Here is a 21,229-nt window from a genome sequence, read left to right on the forward strand (position 1 = left end):
TTTCGGTGGTTTTCATGTCAACCTATAGTCCGTAAATTACAGTATACGATTTTTCAGAGTTTCAGAGTCATACGGACATACAAATAAAGTCGGATATCAGGGTTTTGGTCTGCAGCGGCTCTGTAATCAACCGTTTCTGCAGCGCGACTCCACTTTGAAGCCGGTGAACCATTGAAGCGTGCTTTGATTCAATGGCGCGTGGTTCTTTGATTTGCTGCTCTTTGGAAGCGGTAAGTCCACTTCTTAACCCCTCTCAAAGCCATTAAAATATCATGAGTCACTTTTGTGTGGATTAAAGTCACTAACTGGGACTCTTGTCTTGTTGCAATCAAGAAACAAGAATCATCCTCCGTTCCGTTGGCATAGCTTCAAACGCTGTGCGGCCGAGACAGAGTCCGGTCGGAATTAATAACTTCAAAACGAATTGCCGCTTTAAATAAGATGACACCTCTTTCCAAACGTTATAATACAGACAAGAAACTACAATCGACTAAAACGTTTTTTTTCCTCCCAAAATGAGACGTGCTGTATTCTTTACCAAATTACATCCTGAAGTGCAGCACAGCCAGTGAGCGTACGTCAGATGTATGGAAAGACATTCATGCCAGTAATGTCTGAAAGGAAATGCTTTGACAAAACTACAGATTTTGTTTATTCCTATTTATGTCCAGAGATCAAGGACCCACCATGTAGAGTTTATTATGTCCAAAGTTTAACGCTTCAGTGATCAATTTCATATTTATTTACTTTAAGACTCAATAAAATGTTCAATTTCAATTCAATTTCAATTTAATCGGCTTATAAAGTGCCAAATCACAACAAAATCTAAATATATCAAATTTCAATTCAAATTCAAATTCAAATTTATTTATATAGCACATTTAAAACACAGCTGCAGCTGACCAAAGTGCTTCACAATAATAGCAATACAAAAGTGTAAAATATTAAAGGAAAAAAATATAAATAAATAAATAAATAATCTAAAATACAGAGCAAAATAGCAGAGCAAAGCATACACCAGAGATGAGATGAGTTTTCAGTCTGGACTTAAACTGTCCCCACAGACTCTGAGGACCCGACAGTCAGCGGAAGATCGTTCCAGAGCCGTGGCGCTGCGACAGAAAAGGCTCTGTCACCTCTGGATTTAAGCCTGGCTTTAGGAACAGCCAGGAGAAGCTGGTCAGCTGACCTCAGAGCCCTACGTGGACTGTACGGCTGCAAGAGCTCACTCAGATACATTGGGCCTATACAGTGCAGACACTTAAAAACAATCAGCAAAACTTTATATTTAACACGAAAGCCGACAGGGAGCCAGTGTAAGGTGCAGAGCACAGGGGTGATGTGCTCATGCTTCTTTGTTTTAGTCAAAAGGTGGGCTGCAGCATTCTGTACACTCTGCAGGCGCTGTAGGGAGCGTTGGTCCAGCCCAACATAGAGAGCATTACAATAATCCAGACGTGACGTTATACATGCATGAATGGCTCTTTCAAAATCAACTTGAGTAAAATAAGATTTAATCTTGGAAAGAGTCCTCAGCTGAAAAAAGCTGGCCCTGATGACAGAGCTGATGTGCTTATCAAATCTGAACAATGGGTCAACTATCACCCCTAGATTTTTTACAAAAGGGTGGCAAAAAGTGGACAGAGGACCAATAACACTGTCTTGTCCTTGTAGAGGGTTACTTTGCCCGAACACTAAAATCTCAGTTTTATTTTTATTAAGATTCAGAAAATTAGCTCTCATCCAGACTTGTACATCATTTAGACAGTCCTGTATTTTTACAGCAGCCTGGGTATGACACGAAATTACAGGAAGGTAAATCTGAATGTCATCTGCAAAACAATGAAAACAGACTTTGTGCTTTTAAAAACAGACCCAAGAGGGATCATGTACAAAGCAAAGAGAAGTGGTGCTAAAATTGAGCCCTGGGGCACGCCATATTTAAGAGGAGACACTGAGGAAGAGTACTGTCCTACATTAACCGAAAAACTTCTGTTGGAAAGATAGGGCCGAAACCAATTTAGCGCTCAACCCTTAATACCTATGTGCGTCTCGAGGCGAGTCACAAGGACACTGTGGTCCACTGTGTCAAAGGCTGCAGATAAATCTAAAAGCAGAAGAACCGCAGAGTTCCCAGCATCAACAGTTAAAAGAAGGTCATTAAAAACTTTTAAAAGGGCTGTTTCAGTACTGTGTCTTAATTCAAAACCAGACTGAAACTTCTCCCCTATTTCATTAAGATCCAGATAAGCCTGCAATTGGTCATAAACAGCTTTCTCTAAGACTTTAGACACAAATGGCAATTTAGAGATCGGTCTATAGTTGGACAACACATCTGGGTCAAGATTGCTCTTTTTGATGAGCAGCTGGACTACAGCATGTTTAAGAGCTGACGGAAAACAGCCACTTGATAGAGAAGCGTTCACAAGTTCAGCAATGTATGGACCAATACACTGAAAAACATCTTTAAACAAATTACCTGGAACAATGTCCAAAGTGCAGGAAGAAGACTTAAGCTGATTAACAATTTTAGACAGCTCACAAATAGATACAGGATTAAAACAATCAAAAACAGCATGACACATGGATGGATCTGCTGACTCCACCTCAAATACAGGAGATGATCTAAGATCAGAGATTTTATCTCTGAAATAAGAGAGAAAAGTGTACACATATCACAATTGTGATATGTGTACAATTGTGATGTATTTGTTTTGGTATATTTAGTCATGGACATGATGAATATTGTTACCTGCTGGACTGTTTCTAATTTTGATTGGTATCAATGGAAAATGTCTTCTGTGAACTGTCTGTATCTCAATATATTATTATTAAGAATATATACAGTCATCTTTTTATTGATTTTATCAATTGAAAAAAAATCATATAGATTCAGGTATAATTGAAAGATTTTGGCAATAAATTTGATCCTGTTTACAGTCAATTTTTGTTATAGTGTTGTTTTTTTTAGGACATCATATTTATACAAATAAGAAGTGTTCACTATGGTCCATGAAGTATAATAAATATATTAAAAGAAGTGTGACAGTGTATGTTGCACACGAATAAAAGAATGAAGATTATTGAATAACAAGACGCATACGATTTTTATTTTATCATTGGGCAAAAATGCATCTGTCAGATTTTCACTCTGGATCCAGCCCTGATCTGCGCATGTGCAGGGTCAAGAGGTCGCGAAGAGCTACAGTGGAGAGCGAGGCGAGCGTACAATGCCGAACGCGAAAAAAAACAAAACATATCATTTTCATTCAGAGTGGGAGGAAGATTACATTTTCGTTTATTCGAATGTTAAATCAATCTGCCTTGTCTGCAATGCAAATGTGGCATTACCAAAGAAAGGGAATTTGGAGTGGCATTTTAAGACAATCCACAAGAGCTATGGTGCTAGCTTCCCGGCTAAATCACCTCTTCATGCCGAAAAGTGCAAGAATTGAAAATCCAGCTTGCAGCACAACAGGCCATTTTCACCCGGCCAAATACCACAAGTAAGGCTGCAACCATAGCTTCTTATCGTGTCAGCCATGCTCTGGCAAAAGGAAAGAAATCTTTCAAGGATGGTGAGATTGTGAAAGAAGCGTTCATGGAAGCTGCAGATGTGCGCTTTGCTGATTTTAGAAATCGAAAGGAGATTGTGTCTGCTATTGAGGATGTGCAGCTCTCAAGAAATTCTGTTACACCACAATGCGAGGAAATGGTGGAGGATACTGAATGGCAATTGAGGAATGATACTGAGGCATGTGAGTGTTTTTCTCAATGAATCCACTGATGCTCTGGACGTGGCTCAGCTATGTGCTTTTATTAGAATGGTTTTTGATGACATGAAAGTAAAAGAAGAGCTGCTAAGCATTTTGCCTTTGGAAGGGCACACGAGAGGCACAGATATTTTTAAATTTTTTATGGAATTTGTTAATAAGAGCCAGTTGCCCCTCTTCAAACTCATTTCCATTATCACCGATGGGGCTCCAGCGATGGTTGGGCGTACTGCTGGGATCATCAGATTGTGCAAACAGTATGAATCTTTCCCAGACTTCCTGAATTACCATTGCATAATTCACCAGCAAGGGTTGTGCGGGGAGATTTTAAATATGGAAGAATTTATGGATGTGGCCAACAAAACTGCTTATTCTGTTCAAGCCAGGAGTTTGCAGAGGCGATTATTTCGTGCACAGCTGGAGGAGACAGGTGCAGAACACACAGGTCTGCTGCTGCACACAGATGTTCGATGACTCAGCCAAGGGAAATTTCTGGAACGGTTTTCTCAGTTGTTGCCTGAAATTAAAGAATTCTTCAACTCAGCTAGAAGACAGTCAGTGGCTCTTGGATTTAGCCTTTCTTACTGATCTGACTGACAAGCTCAATAACTTCAATCTAGAACTGCAGGGTTAAGACAAACACATCATCAACATGATCAGCTCCGCGAACACATTTAAAAGCAAGTTACACTTGCTATCGAGCAGGTTGCAACCGTGTGATCTACGAAACTTTCCACACATGGATGCAGAACTTAAGGATCAAGGCAAAGACTGTGTGGAGCTTGAGAGTGCACGTTATGCTGAGCAAGTGTAGAGCATCTTGCCAGAATTTGACAGGCGCTTTACTGACTTTGCTTCCATTGAGCCTGTTCTCACTTTTCTCTGTTTTTCATGTAGGGAAAATATTGATGTGGACTGTATAACATCCAAAATAGCATCACTCTTCAACCTGGATAGCTGTGCTATTGAGAATGAGAGCCTCACACTGAAAATGACATTGAGGTGAAATCCAGAACAACACCTGGCTTAAACGTCCAATTTTGGAATCTAATGCAGAAAGAGAAATACCCCAACCTCAGACAAACTGCACAGATTTTGACTGCGCTTTTTGGATCAACTTATCTGTGTGAATCTGCCTTTTCACACATGAAAATAATCAAGTCAAAATACAGATCCACCATGACAGATGACCACCTCACAGCCTCCTTACGGCTGGGACTGAGCTCCTACTGTCAGGATTACGAGAGACTAGCTGCCTCCTCTCAGTGCCAGAAGTCCCACTAAGGTAGGGAACAACCTTTCCAACTTGAATTAAGGATTGTATTATTTGAGTTGTTTGTTGTGTTGTTACAGGGCAGTCCTAGGCCTATTTGTGCTTATTCTTTCCACCACACACATTTACTGCAATTTGTGCCAGAAAATTGCATTATTATATTGGTGCACAATAAATTGCGGCTATGCTATGGCCATCAATATGGCTTGGTAGATCTTAATACACTGTCAACTTTAAACGTAGATCTCGTTTCAAAAAAGGTTGAGCACCCCTGGCATAGACAATGTTTACAAAGGCTTAAAAAACTTAGCAGGCTGGCTCTACCAAATTTGAGGTTCTATTATTAGGCTGCCAACATTAGGCTTCAGTGCATCCAGAAAGTATTCACAGCTTCACTTTTTCCACATTTTGTTATGTTACAGAGTTATTCCAAAATGGATGAAATCCATTTTTTTCCCCTCTAAATTCTACACACAATACCCCATAATGACGATATGAAAAAAGGTTTGCTTTGGTTTTTGTTTTGTTTTTTAGATTTTTGCAAATTTATAAACAAACAAAACTAAAAAACTAAAAAAAAAAATCACATATACATAAGTATTCACAACCACGAAGATCAAATTTAACCTCACATCCATCCTGTTTCCACTGATCATCCTTGAGATTTTCTACAGTTTACGTGGAGTCCACCTAGTGTAATTTGAGTGGACGTAATCTGGAAAGGCACATACCTGCCTACATACTGTATAAGGTTCCACAGTTGGCAATGCATGTCAAATTCAAATTTAAATTCAAATTCAAAAAAAACTTTGTCCCCAGAGGGCAATTCAAACATGCAGAGCAGCAACATTACAAACAAACAACCAACAACAACAAAAATAAATAAATAAATAATGAATGAATGAACTAATACTTGACCATTTGATTATTGCAATGCAACAAGACAAGTATAACACTAGAAATAGCTATAACAACATAGCATCTCAATATAATAATGTAAAATAATAGTAAAAATTCAATCCAAATTATAAATGCTTCAGAAGTAAAATGGTTACATCCAGGGTTCTAGCTACCGTGGGTGGCGCTGGGCGGTACAGCCCAGTACTGCAAATTTCCACCCGGCTCTTGCGTTCAAATTAGTTGTCCCACCCACCAGATTTTCTAAAAAATGAACTGAAACGTTGCTGAAAAATGAACCAGTTCGATCGCATTTCAAACTTATAGAGTCGTACTTTTATTTTGTTTTGCAATTTCAACCAAATAATGAAAGAAATAAGAAATAAGAAATATATTTATCATTAATTGTATCTAAGCACAAACACCAGAGACAACAGCAGCCAGCTGCTTTCAGCGCTCTGTGAAGCCACAGAATGCTGAAAGCAGACACACTCCACTCTGATTTAAAGAACAAACAAATCCTCTAGAAAAATGTTTCATAATCCAGAGTTGCTTCTGTGTTGGCAGATGCTGATAATATACACAGAAGTTTATGGCTTATTTTACAGTTTAAAGGCTCCCTGTTTCCAAAAAGGTCAAAGGAAAACAGATGGTGAGAGCGAGGGGGAGGGGGGCAGAGGACAGACAGCAAGAGGAGAGGAGGAACGGGGGAGGAACTGACAAAACTGACAATCATATCAGTTGAGCTTCAGCTCTTGCTCATAAGGCAATTAGAGGAAATATTGTTTAAAATAATAATAATAATAATGCTATCACACTTAAACATGTTGGGAAAAAACTGTCATGACAGAAAAACTCTGCCTGCTTCACAGGATTAAAAAGGTACAGTGTGTCATTTTTAAGAGAGCAAATGCTATATCCCCATCAAATATTAATGTGTTCTTAACTTTTTCAACATTATTTATTTTATTAACTTGACTTTGACAGAAACATTTAAAAAAAGAATTTTGGTATTACAAATATTACAACATAAATGTCATATTTTTTGTCTGTTATTCTTTCTTTCAATGCATCTAAAACCACTCAAAATTAGTTAAAATAGGGCTTGCCAATAACGTTTTAGACGTATAAAACCCTATAGTTTCTGCCCCCTTGACCCCCGCTGGTGCCCTCGGACCCCCAGCTGTGAGTCGTGATCACGTAATTTACCCAGGCCTAAAATGGGTCTAGCTAGAACCCTGGTTACATCATAAACAAAATATGAAGGAATTGCAAGCAAAATTCACAACCTGCAAGGGAAAAGGGGGAAGGATTAAGAGGAGTTAAAGAGGTGAACAGCCCTGGGAACAGAGATTTCTCTTCTTCTCTGTGTCTTGCACGTGGAGAACCAAAGTTGGCACCCTGAGGGGAGCAACTCAAATGCAGTGTGAATAGCATGTGATGGATCCTGTATAATCTTTTTAGCTAACCTAAGTGCTTGCTGCTCAGAGATGGTTAAAAGAGATCTGACAGGAAGTCCAATAATTTTAGAGCAGACTCTGGCCATGCTCTCTAAACAATTACTGTTGTAAAGGCTAATGGAGTGGAACCAATTGGTTATAGAGAATGTAATAATACTTTCTATAAAACAGAAGTAAAAGGTTGACAAGATATTTTTACTAACTCCAAAGGAGTTGAGTTTCCTTAGGAGATACTGTCGCTGGTAGCACTTCCAGAGAATCTCCTCTGTATAGGGCAGCACAGTCTGGTGTGAACCCCTGTGTGATATCGCGGGATCTGACCACATTTGGGGACAGCCAGCACAAACACAGCCAAGACTAATCCCTGGGCAGACTATGGGAGTTTCAGCACAAACCATTCAGCCTGATTTGCTCAGTAAACTTAAAAGCATACTTGCCGTCACCATTTTGGAATAAGGCTAAAACATAAAATGTGGAAAAAGTGAACAGCTGTGAATACTTTCTGGATGCACCGTATGAATCTCCCCTTAGCTGGCTTGTTATTGAGGCATATCCTGTGCAGCCTCTCACTTTAAAGGTCCTGTTACTCTCTTCCATTCAGTGTCCTATTTCATCTTACACCAATAAAGTTAAAGCCTTGTATTGAATCTGGATCCAATTTAAACGTTATTTGGGTGAACACACATTTTCTACCCTTGCTCCATTGGCTGTCAACCATATTTTCCCCCTTTCTTTAGTAGACTGTGCTTTCAACATGTAGTCAGAATTTGGCATCAATACTTTTAAGGGCTTATACATCAGTAATTTTTTTTTAAACTTTGAACAACTTTGTGGTTAAAAAAAAAAAAAAAACACTGCCCAAGAGACACTTATTTAGATACAGTTGTATGCAAAAGGTTGTGCACCCCTGACAATTTTCATGATTTATCTTTATAAATCATTGGTTGTCTGGATCAGAAATTTCAGTTAAATATATCATATAGCAGATGAACACTGATATTTAATAAGTGAAATGAAGTTTCTAGTATTTACAGAAAGTGTGCAACAATTATTTAAACAAAATTACAGGTGCATAAATTTGGTCACCCTTGTGATTTTATTGATTTGAATACATTTAGCACTAATTATTGGAACACAAAATTGATTTGGTAAGCTCACTGACTCTTGACCTCCTTACACAGGTGGATCCAATCATGAGAAAGGGTATTTAAGGTGGCCATTTGCAAATGTTTCCCATCTAATGAGTGGCAAAATGGGAGCCTCTAAACAACTCTCAAATGACTTGAATCCAAAGATTGTTCAACACCATGGTTTAGGGGAAGGATACAAAAAGGTATCTCAGAGATTTCAGCTGTCAGTTTCCACTGTGAGGAACATAGTGAGGAAATGGAAGACTGCAGCCACAGTACTAGTTAAGGCCCGAAGTGGCAGGCCAAGAAAAATCTCAGATAAGCTGAAGCAAAGGATGGTGAGAACAGTCATAGTCAACCCACAGACCTGCTCCAAAGACCTACAACATGATCTTGCTGCAGATAGTGTCTCTGTGCATCGTTCAACTATACAGCGCACTTTGCACAAAAAGATTCTGTATGATGCTGTAATGCAGAGGAAGCCTTTTCTGCGTACACGCTACTAACAAAGTTGCTTGAGGTATACTAAAGCATATTTGGACAAGCCAGCTTCATTTTGGAATAAGGTGCTGTGGACTGATGAAACTAAAATTGAGTTATTTGGACATAACAAGGGGCGGTATGCATGGCTGAAAAAGAACACAAGATTCCAAGAAAAACGCTTGCTACCTACAGTAAAAATTCGAGGTGGTTCCATCATGCTGTGTGGCCAGTGCAGGTACTGGGAATCTTGTTAAAGTTGAGGGTCACATCATTTCCAGTCAATATCTGTTGGGTTTCGGTTCTGGGGGTTGTGTTGGATGTGTCCCTGGTCCCCATGCTCTTTTGTGTCTTAGTGTTCTCCCATCATGCTGTTTGTGGTTAAAGGTTTGTGTGTGACTATGTCTCTCACTTTCTTCTGTTAAGTGTTCTGCATTTGTTGTCATGACGGTAAAGCCGGTGTATGTGTTATTTGTGGAGTCGGATAACGCTGTGTGTGTGTGTGTGTGCGTGCATGCCTGCTTGAGTAGGTGTGAATGTGTGCGTGGTTGATTCAGTGGAACTCTGTGTGTGTGCGTTCGTGCCTGAGTAGGGATGAAGGTGTACGTGGTTGATTCAGTGTTCTGTTGTGCGTATGTAACAATGTGTGTCTGTGACGTATTTCTTACTCGTTCTGCTGCATACGGAGACCGGGGTTTCCTTAGGTCCTTTAGGTTCCACCCAAGGTTTTGGTTTTTAGTTATATTTCTCCCTTAGTTCATGTTTGTCCACGTTTCCTCAGGTTCTGGGTCAGCCCGCGCTCGGTTTGTTTTGACTGCTGTCTTTGTGAAGCTTCCGCCTTCTCATGCTGTCAGCTGAGAGCGGGGTTTGTGACAGCTGTCATGCAAGAGCTCCGCCCCTCGCACATTTAGTGTTTATTTCCTCCTGCAAAACATTTTGAAGTTCCCTTATTGATTGCTTCTGAGTCATCACGATATTGTTATACTTTTCTTGGTTTTGTGCTCAGTTTATTTCTCCACCCAATCAGAATATTTTGTTATCTTTCAATACTGATTGTTTCTCACATGCCTCCTGTGTTTCCATTCACATGTGTTGGTCATAGTTGTCATTAATTCTGTTTATTATTTAAGTGTCACTTGGATCAGGGCTGGTGCTGGTCGATCGTTTTTTGCCACACATCTTGCCACAGAAGAAGCTCTTTGTCCACACATCTGATCATTTGTTACTCCGCAGGTTCCAGCTTCACTGAAGGTCTGTTTCTAAAATTGCCTTCCTCGCTGTCACGTTTTGACAGTTGTTTTTTGTTATCACGTTTTAAGTCTCTGTCTTTTGGAGAGCTTTTTTGAGTTTTTGATTCTCCTGTGTTTTTCCACTTCACTTCTGTTAGTCAGAGAAGTATTTTGGACTTTTGGAACAGTTAAATATTCCTGGATTTTTTCACCTGTCTTCTGTAAATAAACACCTTGATTTGCACCGTACTCCTCGTTTTGGCATCTGCATTCTGGGGTCCAGTTCCTAGTGTTCCAGGGTTCTAAACCATAACAATATCAGCAGATTCTTGAGAACAATGTTCATGAATCAGTGACAAATTTGAAGTTGCGACTGGGCTGTATATTTCAACAAGACAACGACCCTCAACACTGCTCAAAATCTACTAAGGCATCAGCGTCAACAATCTCCAGCGAATCTTATCCATATGTTTTGAGCTTGCTCTTATTTATATTCCTACTGGACTGAAAATAATTTCTGTTCTATCTTGGATTTTGGAGGAGGAACTCCGACAGAGGGTGACTAGTGCCGTGTTCGGGGTTTTCTGCTCTTTGCCTTCTCTCTCCAAAGATAAAACGGATGCTCTAGCATTTCTTATTATTCAGGCCAGGAGGCTAACAGTGATTAATTGCAAATCTCCAGTACCCCCTTCCTATATATGCTGGATAAAAGATTCTCTTTATTATAAGCTGTTTGCATTTTTTGCATATACAAGATGGAACCTGTCCCAGATTACATTCTGGGACAGGGTGAGAAGCTCAAATAACAGGGAGGGACTGTGAATAGAGTTGCTGCTTCTTTGCATCTAAAGCAGCCAGATGAGGTGGTTCAGGCTTCTGGTAAGGATGCCCCCTGGTTGTCTTCCTAAGAAGGTGTCAGGATGTGGATTTTTGTCTGAGTTTTCTATTCTCTGTCTTAGTTGATTGGCTTCATTGTTTTCTTCTGGTGTTAGGTCTCTTGCTGGGTTTTTCCTGCTTGGGATTTTCTGTCCTGATCTCTCTTGGTATGTGGTGGTGGGCGTTTCTCTCTGTCTGGCCACACCCTTGTTCTGGTGCTTTCCACTCACACCTGTTTCTAATTTGCAGCTCATCACCAGTATGTATTTAAGGTTCACTTGGTAGTTTAGTCCCTTGCCAGATTGATGTGCCTTCTTTCCAGCTCTGTTCCTTGCATTTTCATAGTCCTGCCTGCTTCATTGTGTTTCTGATCTCCTGCCTGTTTGATTGACCATGCCTTAGCCTGATGACTTTTGTACTGCTGTATTGTTTGGACTGCCTCCTCGTGTACCAACCTCTGCTATCCATACCAGTAAACTCTTTTAAAAACCCAAGCTATTTGTTCGAGCCTTGCATTTGTGTCCAGCTGTTCCTGACCAACCAGCCTGATAGAAAGCACATCTAACTGGAAGGATGCCCCAGGGAAGACTGAGAGGAGGAGTTAGAGGACGTGGACCCAGATAAGTGGCAGAAAATGGAATAAATGAAAGAATGAATAAGATAAACCCCAGAAATAAAACTGCAATACAACAATGCACATATAAAATAAAACAGGCAAAAATTACAAAATAAAATGCTAATAAAAACCAAACTCTGAAACACCCTTGTACATTTTTCCTGACATGGATTGTACATCTCATGCTGATCACCGGTCCATCAAACTCCTGCAAGCAGGTCAGCTATCCATGGATTTATTATAATTAATTAGTGATTTCTTGAGCTTAATGAAGACCTCTCCCCATGTCAAGTAGAGGGTATGCCCTCACCCCACCCTAAGCCTGTCATTGGTTTCAGTTCATTTTCAATTCACCACAGAGATTATTGTGCTTGTCCACGCCACTGCTGCATCCTGGAGATGTTTGGATACAAGACAAATAAGAACACAAATCAGTGTCCCACAAAGAAGTCTGGAAGCCCAAATCAGGGAAGCTTAGGACCCGGTTTCATAAAACAGTCTAATCTTTTAGTCTACAAAACTGACTTAGTCGACTAAGGTTAGTTGCCCAACATTATCTGTCTAATCTCCGTTTCACATCGACAGCTAAACTTTTAGATTAGCCGGTTTACATCAGTCAACAATTTTCAAGGTAATAGTGAGCTCATGAGTGCCACTGCCAAGAAACGTCTCCAGTGCTCGACAGTTTTGTTTAATTCCATGTTGGTCTGCTACAAACATGGCCGTCCACCACAGCAGAGAAGAAGCGCTCTCGGCCTCGGTGCCCGTAATCATCTCCAATGGATTATTCCGGTCCTGGAACACCCACTCCCACCACAAGTCTCTCCTTCTTTCCCCCTCCATCAAGTGGTGGTACATGACAGCCGCCATGTTTTGAGGTAAGACACTGAAGTTTTGTCGGCTAAAACAAGATTAGCGTCCCCTGTACCAGGCTAAAAACTTTACTCAGCTAATATGAAACTTTTGCAGACTAAGCACTTTGTGCAATGACTAACATAAAAAAAATAGTCAATTAAGTGACTTTATTTGACTAAGCAAGATTAGACCACGTTATGAAACCAGACCCAGAGAGAAGTTAGCTAGCTAACAGCATGACATGATTACCTGGCAAGACCAGAGGAATCCACATTTACTGAAGGTTTTCCTTTAATTTTTTTTTTCTTGGGGGGCAAATGTAGTTTGCAGACTTACTATCTTCCTCTCATTAAACTCTCCGCTGCTGTAGGTTGTGGCTATGATGGAACTGCACACCTCCAGGTACCAGGGTTTGTTGCCATTTTCAGTGGTGCTGGAAATGGAGATGGTGTAGATGCTGCTGGTGTAACCATCACAGGAACAGTGATCACCCTGTCGACCACCATTACCTGATGCCCAGACAAAAATAGAACCCAGGCCTTTGCGGCCCTTTGTGACAAAAATAATATGTAGTGATGCAGACCTGTAAGTGAGTAAAAAAGTCTATTCTATGGAGCAAACTTTAATTTTTAACTGACTAAACCTTCTTGATGGCTTGCTCGAAGGCCTGCTTGGTTAAATGCCCTGGTCCATCCACTGTCTTTCCATCATCTTTTGGCCCCCAGCTGGCACTGTAGATGTGAATGTAGTCCGGTCGGATTCCCAAGGACCTTGCTTCCACTATATCTGTCACATCCCCATCCAGCATTCGAATACCTGTATGCAAAGAAAAAAAGAGGTAAGTCCTCCATACAGCAATAATAATAATAATAATAATAATCTTTTTTCAGCTTCCCCGTATTGGGGTCATTACAGCAGATTATCCGTTTCCATCCCACCCTGTCCTCTGTATCATCCGCTGTCACACCAACCACCTGCATGTCCTCCCTCTGCACATCCATAAACCTCCTCTTTGGCCTCCCTTTTCTTCCCCCGCCTTGTGGCTTCATCCTCAGTTCTGTCTCGCTGATGTGTCCATTACTAATCCCGTCCATCCTTGTCACTCCCAAAGAAAATTGCAGCTCTGCCTTTTTGCGCTACTATATTTAAGCCATACAAACACATCTTTGCACCAGTTAGTGGAATGAAAATGAAAACCAGAAATGTTTGGTATTTTGCTAGGAATGAAAAAAAAGCAGAAACTATATTTTTTTAAAGTTCCGGAACAGAATCATTATTTTAAAATAACGGTAATCGGCTAATACTGTTATAAGTTTCATTCCTAAAAAGGTTTCCATTTACAGTGACCCAGTGAGGTTCACTTCCACCTGTTGTTCAGTTAAGTTATTTTGGTTGTTGATGGCACAACAAAGTGCTGGATTCCTGTGTTTCACACTGAGAAACACACCAAGAGCAGACAAACATCAAGGGACGTCTTTAAAAATACTGAGTTGAATTGCATTATTATGCTTTTTTTTTGTCTTGGTGGATCATTAATGGAATTTATTTCTGAGACAACGGATGCTTGAATGATGGCGTGAATAAAGCTGTGCGCTGTGAGGAGGGACTTCTTTAAAAATGCTAAATTTCTTGAATAATTTCCACAAGAAGGAATAAAAGTATTTCACAGATGTCGTCTTCCAAAACAAGGATGTCTTATCACCAGGCTGTGATGATGAATCTCACTGAAATAACATAACGGGTCAGATTAAGATTTTACGAAGTCTGTTAGAAAAGTATCGGACCTTTTTATTTTTTGCAAAAACCTGATGGATTTGAATCACGTGTGCTTGCATGAGCAAACCTTGAACCTTCTTGCGCATGCGTGAACTTTTTCACACCTGTCGATTGCATTATTTTCTGGTAAGCAGCCTTTGTGTGAGGACATGTGTAGTGCGCTCTGCGGATTTTCATTTCAAGGAAAAAGACGGAACGACTGGAGCAGCGCCGCATCAAATTTTTCCAGAAACTGGGCGACAGCCAGGTGGAAACCATTCGGATGATTCAGACAGCTTTCGGTGACTTTTCAGTCATGTGACCATCTGAGAAATTGTGGAAGAGGTGGGCATGTCACAGCATGTCCTGTGCAACTTCAACACGGATGCGCTTTTGCTCTGCCATTAGTGGCAGCATGAATTTCACAGCCACTCTTTTCATGGCCAAATCTTCTGTCTTCTACGAGGGCTGTCCATAAAGTATAGGTCTTTTTATTTTTTTCAAAAACTATATGGATTTCATTCATATGTTTTTACGTCAGACATGCTTGAACCCTCGTGCGCATGCGTGAGTTTTTCCACGCCTGTCGGTGACATCATTCGCCTGTGAGCACTCCTTGTGGGAGGAGTCGTCCAGCCCCTCATCGGAATTCCTTTGTCTGAGAAGTTGCTGAGAGACTGGCGCTTTGTTTGATCAAAATTTTTTCTAAACCTGTGAGACACATCGAACTGGACACGGTTTGAAAAATTAAGATGGTTTTCTCCTTTAACAGTGGAATATCCGGATAAAATGCTGAAACCGACTTCTTCTGAAACTTCTCTGTTCACTCACAATGTCCTGGATCAATAGAGCCTGAAATGTGGAGGTTTTCAGCTTAAAACAGGCTGACGACGGCGCCTGGGAGTGCTGCACGATGTCTCGCTCCGTGGGAAGTCCTTAAAGCGACAGTATCACCTCAAAATCTCTCATCAGCCGTTAAAATTTTCACCGAAAACCAGCTTAATTTTTTGAACCGTGTCCACTTCGATGTGTCTCACAGGTTTAGAAAAAATTTTGATCAAACAAAGCGCCAGTCTCTCAGCAACTTCTCAGACAAAGGAATTCCGACGAGGGGCTGGACGACTCCTCCCACAAGGAGTGCTCACAGGCGAATGACGTCACCGAAAGGCGTGGAAAAACTCACGCATGCGCACGAGGGTTCAAGCATGTCTGACGTAAAAACATATGAATGAAATCCATATAGTTTTTGAAAAAAATAAAAAGGACCCATACTTTATGGACAGCCCTCGTACAGTGGAAATCTTCTACAGTGGAATGCACTGAAAAAGTGCTGATGTCCACCTCTTCCGCAATTTCTCAGACAGTCACACGACGGTCCCGCATCACCACAGCATTCACTTTGGAAATGATCTGGTCGTTTCAGCATGTTGATGCCGACCGGAGCGTGGCTCGCTCTCCACCGTTGTGCGGACGTCTTTAAACCGGTTGTACCGCTCCTTAATCTGTGTGATGCCCATAGGATCGTCACCAAAAGCCGTCTGAATCTTCCGAATGGTTTCCACCTGGCTGTCACCCAGTTTCTGGCAAAATTTGATGCAGTAGCGCTGCTCCAGTCGTTCCATCTTTTTCCTTTAAATGAAAATCCGCCGAGCGCACTGCACATGTCCTCACACAAAGGCTGCTTGGCAGCAAATGATGCAATCGACAGGCGTGAAAAAGTTCACGCATGCGCACAAAGGTTCAAGGTTTGCTCATGCAAGCACACGTGATTCAAATCCATCAGGTTTTTGCAAAAAATAAAAAGGTCCATTACTTTTCTAACAGACCTCGTATATTTATTCAGTGGGTGAATGATTTTAATATTTGAACAGTCAGAACTATACAAATGGTCACGTGAGGACTACAGCTTTAGCGTTTGCTGCTGAATAAATCAATGGGCAGCAGTGGGTTAGTGCTCAGTCCATTGTTTTGGTCTGCAGACTGAGACAACACAGTGCTGGGTCTTTTAAAAATACAGGACACACTGCTTCCCTTTAAATATGCAATAAGTCTATTTCAGGTGATGAGTGCAGATCCTCTTTCTCTTAAAAGGTTATATTTTATTCAGTTTCCCACTTTGGAAAGTTCTAGCTTCTACAGATCTGATCCATAACTTGTAACTGTTAGAATGGCCTAAGCAATGGGCCACCCCTCTGGGTCTGGTCTGCTCAAGGTTTCTTCCTCAATATCACCAGAGGGAGTTGTTCCTTACCACTGTCACCTGTGTACTTGCTCGGGGGGGGGGGGGGGGGGGGGGGGGGTTGATAAGGTTAGACCTTACTCATGAGAAGAGCCTCGAGGCAGCATTGGTGAGATCCTAGTGAAAGACTTTGCTACCTGGTGCCACACAAACCATCTACAGCTCAACATCTCAAAGACAAAGAAGCTGGTCATTGATTTTGGGAAGTCCAGACCAAGACTGCAACCAGGTCTGATCCAGGGAGCTGAGGTGGAGCCTGTGGATTCCTTCAACTACCTCAGGCTTCTGCACAACCCACACCAACCACCTGTACAGGAAGGGACAGAGCAGGATGTACTTCCTGAAAAGGCTGCAGTCGTTTAACATCTGCAGGAAACTCCTGTGGATATTCTACCAATCTGTAGTATCCAGCGTCCTCTTTTACACCGTGGTGTGCTGGGGGGGCAGCACATCCAAAAAGGACACATCAAGGCTGGACAAAATGATCAGCCAGGCTGGCTCCATGTTTGGCATGAAACTGGACTTTCTGGTGATGGTGGCAGAGAAAAGAACACTGGACAAACTGCTGGACATTATGGACGATGCCAGTCACCCTCTGCACACTGTCATCAGCAACCAGAGGAGCCTCTTCAGCCACAGACTGCTCCTTCCCAAGTGCAGGACCAGCAGACAGAAAAACTCCTTTGTCTCTCAGGCCATCAGACTGTACAACTCCTCAATCAGGGGGAGGAGGACTAACAGGTAGACAGAGGACAGGAAGGAGAGGAACAGTAGTAGCCAGTAAATCAGTAATGATCAGTATGTCTGGTATTTATATTTGTGTATTTAAATTTATATTTACAATTTTTTTTACTTTCACTTTTGATGCTCTGTGTGCTTCTAACCCTGTGTGCTGTTATACAATGCTGCTGCAACCTCAATTTCCCTGAGGGAGTCTTCCCAAGGGATTAATAAAGTTCTATCTAATCTAATTTGAATTTTTGTCTGCTACAGAATGCTGTTTTTCATTTTCGCTGTTTTGGTTTTTCGTGGGAGGGTTACAGCACTACATACAGGTCTGGAATAATACTTTTGTTCTAACCAGTTCAGGAATGTTCATTTTAGGGTGAAACTCCAATCCCAAAATGTTAAAATACGTTTTTCTGTTCGGAACTAAAAGAAATTCTGGTTCAAAGCTCTGCATACATTATAGCTGGTCTCACTACTGTCTTGTAAACTGTCCTTTTCACTCTTCCTGATTTACTTTTGTCACAAATCACTCCTGCCACAATTCTTCACTCTCTCCACCCTGCCTACACTCTCTTCTTCACCTCTTTACCAGGACAAAGCCCCACCAAAAAATGTTTGCTGTTGTCAACATAAAGTTTAATGGATGGTGCATTCTGCAAGTGGAAAGCACACAGACAGCTGTGCAGACAGTTCTGTGTTTTCCACCAGCAGAACCCATAATAATTATTTACCAGTTTGCTAAAATACCATGGGTGGAGCATTAATTAAATGTCTGAAATAGGAAATTAGTTGCTCTTTGGTTTGTTTGTTGTAATAGCCCAGTGTATGAGTGTGTTCAAGCATTATGTATCCTTTGCACAGAGCTCAGATGTCCCACAGACTCTGACGTGTGTCTATGTGTGTGGGCCCTCTGTTACACATGAAGACAGTAAAGTTAAATATGCCCGACATTTACAATTACTTTTTATTTATTTTTTCAATTCTATGTGGGCCTCTTGTTTTAAAACTACCCAACATGTCACAGACAGCAGTCTGTCAAGCACAATCAGTTAATGCCAAGGTTTCAAACATACAAAACACAGATGCTATCAGCACCCACTCAATTTCCTTTAGAAATTACATAAATCATGTTAATAAATCATGCAGACCTCACCTACTTGCATGTTTCCTCCAGAATTTAGGAATGAATGAATGAATGCAACTCTGCTAAATGGATAATGGACACTATTTTCTATTTTTTCATTTGAAAGATGCTGTCCTCATGGCACACTGCTAGTAACTCAGTATGCAGGTGTATGTGCGAGTGTAACAGTGTTTTTACACTCGCAAATCTTTCATAAATCAGGCTCGTAGTGTTCTGCAAATGTGGAGAACCCAACCTCCAATGTGAGCATTGTAGGCAACTCCAACGATGCAGTGAGAGTTATTGGCGACTGCGGCAACTTCACCTGCACACCGAGTTCCATGTCTAGATATAAACAGAGAAAAAGCAAAGTTGTTATGACATCACAGATACTATATTTACCTCCGCCAATGAAGCTGGCTGAGGTTATGTTTTTGCCCCTGTTTGTTTGTTTGTCTGTCTATTTGCTTGTTTGTCTGTTTGTGAACAGCCTGGAGCCCCCAGGTTTTCATATATCACTATGAAATTTTTTACTCAAGATTCATATCCTGATACGCAAGAACTGATTACATTTTCAAGGTCATAAGTCAAATGTCAAAGTCAGGAAAAATCTTGGAGTATTGGAAAATTCCCTATCTTTAGGGCCCCTTCACACATAACACGATTGCAGCCAAATGGCACATGAAGGAGGAATTGCATTCCACTCAGGAAAAATTGGAGCCACCTGAAATGCCTCACACATAGCTATGGCCACAACCATTCGCGCACTCAAGTGGCCAAAATACAGCAAATGCCCTGCGAATGCCCATTCGACCCCTCTCTTGGCAGGTGTCGGTCAAATTCCAGGTGCCACGCACGAACATGTAACACCACTTGCCAGGCACTTAGAAAAGGCGGGGCTATTCACGCTCCTGGCACCATAGTAGACGGCAGGCGACCACTTTCGAGCTGTCTTTGAAAAGTGTGTCTGTGCCCCATGAGTGTGGTGTAACCTAGCAACACACATGTGGCATACCAGAGTGTCAGCTCCCCCCTCAACACAGGTGGCGTGCGTGTATATCGCATGTGCACGTGGGGGGGCTTGCATGACATGCTAATATATGTATGTACAGATATGGTGACATGGGGACTGGCCAACCACGTCTGAGCGCACATGGCACAGCAAGGCACCTCTCAACTGATGCCCAGCCAGTGACACACTGACAGCTGGAAATGACAGCTCAGTGCACATGACGTGTTAAATTAAAAACATAGAGACCACAGCCAGGACAGGTACTACAATAACTACATACACAATTACATAAGAAATAACTACAATGAATGATCACAGAACACTTTGTTCTGTGCGCTGCACAAACAGGTGGGTGTGGCCCCAAACAGCAGAAGCTGTTGAGCTCTCTGGACCCCCGAGTCACAGCTGGTGAACATGTACCATGTATTGAAGGACATGACCTTACAACTGTACGCTGTGAGGCGTGTTCATGTGCCTGCTGTCCTCACATGGAAATGCATAAAAACATATATCACTTTTGCCACAGGCTGGAGTGGCCGCTCAGTGCGCACACCGGCAGGCTGCTCCATGTGAAAGGGACCATCTGATCATGTGAACACTCAGCTTGTGATCTGAATGTCACCTCACCCACGTGAGCTCTGGTCCATGGTCCACATGACGCGGACTCCTTTAGCGAGCCGCTCCCTGGACACACGCACCGCTCACTGGACACACACCGCTCGCTGGACACGCACACCACTCACTGGGCACACACCACTCGCTGGACACGCACCCGGGGCCAGCTGGACACGCTGAGTCAGCAGATGCAGACATGATAAGAAAATTGCTGTGGTTTTAATTTTTTTCCCCACAGCAGCAATGTCCGTGGACAAAGGGGAGCGTGTCCCCCTGCAACCTGCAACCACGAGGTGCATGTCACTGCAGGATTTCCCCACATTGTAATAATTAAAACACATAACACATTTGCAATGCGGTCACCAGCGCAACACTTCGAGCTGGACACGCCATGCCGGCTGATGCGTTCATGACATGAAAGACGGCTCTCCTTTGGGCGAGAGCCCGGCTGATGTCTTCATGAGAACCATAAGTGTGAGGTGTAATATGTATGGTGATGTCCACTGTTGTCTCTGACAACATGCAAAAACAATGAAAGCTGTGGTTAGATCGTTGTTCTCGCACGCAGCTCACCACAATGTAAAACAAAAATATGAGTGCATCTGTGTGTGTAAATGCTGAGCTCAGAGCAGAGCACGCACACTGAAGTAAAAAGATATTAAGTGTGCCGTGGCTGACAGTGTGTGACACACATTGGACACACGTTTATTGACAAATACTGAACACAGTCAGGGGCCTGTTAAGAAGCTCTCTAGTTCCACCATCAAGAAAAATAAAACACATTAATAATAATAATAATAAAAAATAATAATAATAGTAATAACAAAAAACATATTTCAATGTGCACATGCCCAAATGTACCACCGCTACTTATCGTTAGGAACAACTACACAAATAAATTATTTATTGTGCACCGTGCCAGCCTCCAGGCTGATGTGCATTTGTGCATCACATATGATTTGAACACTGATAGAATGAAAATGTTTCCTATTAACAAAAACAAATTCATCATGTGAAGGTGTCTTTATAGCAATATGTGTGCACTCATTAGCTCTGATTACATTAGGGAAACCGGCTCTCACTGCAAATTGCACTTTAATGTTGGAATGCGATGTAAAGGGATGACATTCAGATGAATGCATTCTACACAGCAGGCATGGCTCGGCT

At 41.7% G+C, this 21,229-nt stretch overlaps 1 protein-coding gene across 1 annotated transcript in view; it reads right to left on the minus strand.

The window, feature by feature from the left end:
* pcsk6 (proprotein convertase subtilisin/kexin type 6) overlaps positions 1 to 21,229 on the minus strand; it is a 281,648-nt gene that overhangs the window by 173,881 nt on the left and 86,538 nt on the right. Inside the window, 3 exon segments of the mRNA XM_034162733.1 lie at positions 12,926 to 13,138; positions 13,233 to 13,405; positions 18,692 to 18,780. Coding sequence (XP_034018624.1) covers positions 12,926 to 13,138; positions 13,233 to 13,405; positions 18,692 to 18,780 — 475 coding nt within the window.

The sequence above is a fragment of the Thalassophryne amazonica genome, chromosome 2, assembly GCF_902500255.1.
Source record: "Thalassophryne amazonica chromosome 2, fThaAma1.1, whole genome shotgun sequence".
In the NCBI taxonomy this organism is placed as follows: Eukaryota; Metazoa; Chordata; class Actinopteri; order Batrachoidiformes; family Batrachoididae; genus Thalassophryne; species Thalassophryne amazonica.